Here is a 3,287-nt window from a genome sequence, read left to right as displayed (position 1 = left end):
GAAAGCAAATAATGATTAGTCAAAACTAAATTAGAGATACTGTATCTTGAATTGGAATTATGACTAGTCAGAATGTTAATACAGATATCTTAAATTAACATTCCAGATAGTCAAAATGTAGTTATTCCTAGTCAAAACTCATTTTTAGACATCTAGAATGTAAGTACAGATAGTGAGATGAAACCGATTGTATGCTAAAATGGCTTGCCATACAGTTAACAAGCCCTGTGTTTCAAAATAAAAGCCTTCCTGATTCAGACAGAAGATTTGACCTAACATAGAGAGTTCGGATTTATTCTGCAGAGTCAGAATTATGTTTGATTGACTGTGTTTTTACTGTTTGTTGTTTTTTTTTAGTAAAACTTTGTTTAAAACAAAGCCTGCTTTTATTGCGAAGGTAAGAATCCTTTGTGACGTTTGAAAAAAGAAAGAGGAAGTTAAAAACACTGATCCATCGAATTCTGATAGATCTGCTGTCTGATCGTATTATTATTATTATTATTATTATTAATTACTGTTCAGAAACTTCTGATCAGACTAAATAAAGTTTTCAGATTATCACTATTTTTTACATTTTAATAAAAAGTTAAAAAAATCAAACTTTGACTTCTTGAAGCGTTTTGTCTGTGTGTCTGCTGTAAACTCAGAGGTTCTGTTCGGACCACGYTGCTCTGCAGAACTCAGGTGTGAGAAGGAAATAGAAAGTTTCAGGGACTTTTCCTTCCTTCCCAGCATTCTCTCTCTTTTTTTATTTCTTTTCATTATCCTTTTCACTTTTCAGACTTTCAGGGATAAAATGATGGTCTGCAGTCAGCTCAGCAGAATGTTAGAGACAAGCTGCTCATCATGGTCCGGTCCACCAGCTCCATCTTCATCCTCTGCAGTGTCCTCAGCTCAGCGCTGGGCTGTGATTGGTTCACACGCTACAGCGACCTGAGGAACTCCTCCCGGGTTCTCATCGAGGTCATGGTGAGTAGAGTTCAGAGTTCTTAAGAAGTCCAGCTCAGCAGATCCGTCTGTCCTCAGAACATTTCTGTCTTTTGAGTAAAAATGAGAAGAAGTGTCACAAACGTGGAGGTGAGACGTTRAAGTTTTCAGTCCTCAGCTGGTTTATTAGTACCCCCCAACCTTATACTGACAAGAACTGGGTCCAGATCCTGGTCCAGAGCTCAGTGCTTATGTCTTCCCACCACACACACCTGCAGCTCCAGGTGGTCCCAGATGATCAGTCCTTCAGCTGATCCCGATTCTGAACCTCTGAGATCCAGTTTTTACTTACAGAGTCTGACTTTTTATGTTCCCTGAGTTTGGATTGGTTTTATTTTCAAACTCATCAGATGAGTTTAAAAACCTCAGAGTGATGGGGTTCCAGCATTTGGACCATTAGGTCCAGTAGGTCCAGTAGGTCCATTTTGTGGATTTGGTCCAGTAGGTCCATTTGGTCCAGTAGGTCTATTTTGTCCAGTCTATTTTGTCTATTTGGCCCAGTAGGTCTATTTGGCCCAGTAGGTCTATTTGGTCCAGTAGGTCCAGTAGGTCTTTTTGGTCCAGTCTATTTTGTCTTTTTGGTCCAGTAGGTCAGTTTGGTCCAGTAGGTCCATTTGGTCCAGTAGGTCTATTTTGTCCAGTCTATTTTGTCTGTTTGGCCCAGTAGGTCTATTTGGTCTAGTAGGTCCAGTAGGTCTTTTTGGTCCAGTCTATTTTGTCTTTTTGGTCCAGTAGGTCAATTTGGTCCAGTAGGTCCATTTGGTCCAGTAGGTCTATTTTGTCCAGTCTATTTTGTCTATTTGGCCCAGTAGGTCCATTTGGTCCAGTAGGTCCAGTAGGTCTATTTTGTCCATTTGGTCCAGTAGGTCTTTTTGGTCCAGTAGGTCAATTTGGTCCAGTAGGTCCATTTGGTCCAGTAGGTCTATTTTGTCCAGTCTATGTTGTCTATTTGGCCCAGTAGGTCCAGTAGGTCTATTTTGTCAATTTCGTCCAGTAGGTTCAGTAGGTCCATTTGGCCCAGTAGGTCCAGTAGGTCCAGTAGGTCTATTTTGTCAATTTCGTCCATTAGGTTCAGTATGTCCATTAGGTCCAGTAGGTCCAGTAGGTCCAGTAGGTCCAGTAGGCCCAGTAGATGACGTGTGTGTTAAAGTGAAGTTGTGTTTCTTTGTGTTTCAGGGAGGCGAGTTCACACATGAGGAGTGTCACGAACCTTTTCCTTCCAAACGGTACTCGAGCATGAGGGAAAGCGAGGTAAGCAGTCTGCTTCAGAATGTTGTTGTTTACTGTTTACAAACACCCCAAAATATAGTTTACTTGTTTAAGAATATTTCAGAATGTAATTTACTTGTTTATAAACACTTCAGAATGTTGTTTACTTGTATACAAACACGCCATAATGTAACTGACTTGTTTACAAATACTCCATAATGTTGTTTACTTGTTTACTTCATAATGTTGTTGTTGTTTACCAACCCTTCAGAACATGTTGTTGACACCAGCTCTCTGCCTGCAGGTGCAGTCTCAGCTGATCTTCATCAGGGACAGCATGAAGCAGATTTTCGATCTGTTTCGCTACAGCAACGTGTCCTCGGCCTCCTGGGACCCCGTGAAGTTCCAGGACTTCCTGGAGACCATCAACAGGCAGATCCAGGAGCTCAATAACTGCGTAAGTTYACGTCACCTTCCATCCGCCGGTCCAGCAGCGTCTGTAGTGAGAGTAGGGAGCAGGGGAAGAGAGCCTGGAGGGGGCGGAGACAAGCGTTGTGGGGGTGGGGTTATGACAGGAGGGCTGCGAGGATTACAGAATGAGACCTGCTCAGATGATGAGGTTAGAGGAGGAGTTAGTGACAGGAGGGACAGGGGACATGTTGGACAACAGATCTTAAACATGGAGCAGGGAGGAGGTCTTACATCTCACTGATGATCTGAAACTTCAGCTGTTTCACTTTCATAAACACAACCTAAAGGTTTCTTCTTRTTTTCTCTTTCAGATCTCCAACCCTGATCAGCAAGCAAGAAGAGGAGTGAAGAAATACTTCAGAAATCTGAAGGTAGTCACTCTGTCCCGCACAGTAAGTACAAATACTGCTTTAATACTCACCTGAGTACTCGCTGACTGAAGTACTAACTGTGATACTCTACCTGCAGGGTGAAAGCAGAACATCCTGGGAAATACTCCGGAAGGAGACCAAGCTTCACCTGGATCAACTGGAAATCCTGGGGAACCAGGCCAAAGACAAAATGCTAACAGGGGGTGCTAAGTGATGAGGCAACATGTCTGATGATACACTGGACCATTT

At 42.4% G+C, this 3,287-nt stretch overlaps 1 protein-coding gene across 1 annotated transcript; it reads left to right on the top strand.

The window, feature by feature from the left end:
* Positions 1-604: 604 nt before the first annotated feature.
* On the top strand, positions 605-3,287 carry ifnphi1 (interferon phi 1). Its single transcript, XM_014023152.1, has 5 exons — positions 605-969; positions 2,164-2,238; positions 2,501-2,653; positions 2,979-3,059; positions 3,136-3,287. Exons 1-5 carry the CDS (start codon positions 847-849, stop codon positions 3,250-3,252), a joined length of 549 nt encoding a protein of 182 aa, XP_013878606.1. The 5' UTR covers positions 605-846; the 3' UTR covers positions 3,253-3,287.

The sequence above is a fragment of the Austrofundulus limnaeus genome, unplaced genomic scaffold, assembly GCF_001266775.1.
Source record: "Austrofundulus limnaeus strain Quisiro unplaced genomic scaffold, Austrofundulus_limnaeus-1.0 Scaffold358, whole genome shotgun sequence".
Lineage (NCBI taxonomy): Eukaryota > Metazoa > Chordata > Actinopteri > Cyprinodontiformes > Rivulidae > Austrofundulus > Austrofundulus limnaeus.
This window is presented reverse-complemented; position numbering and strand designations above follow the sequence as displayed.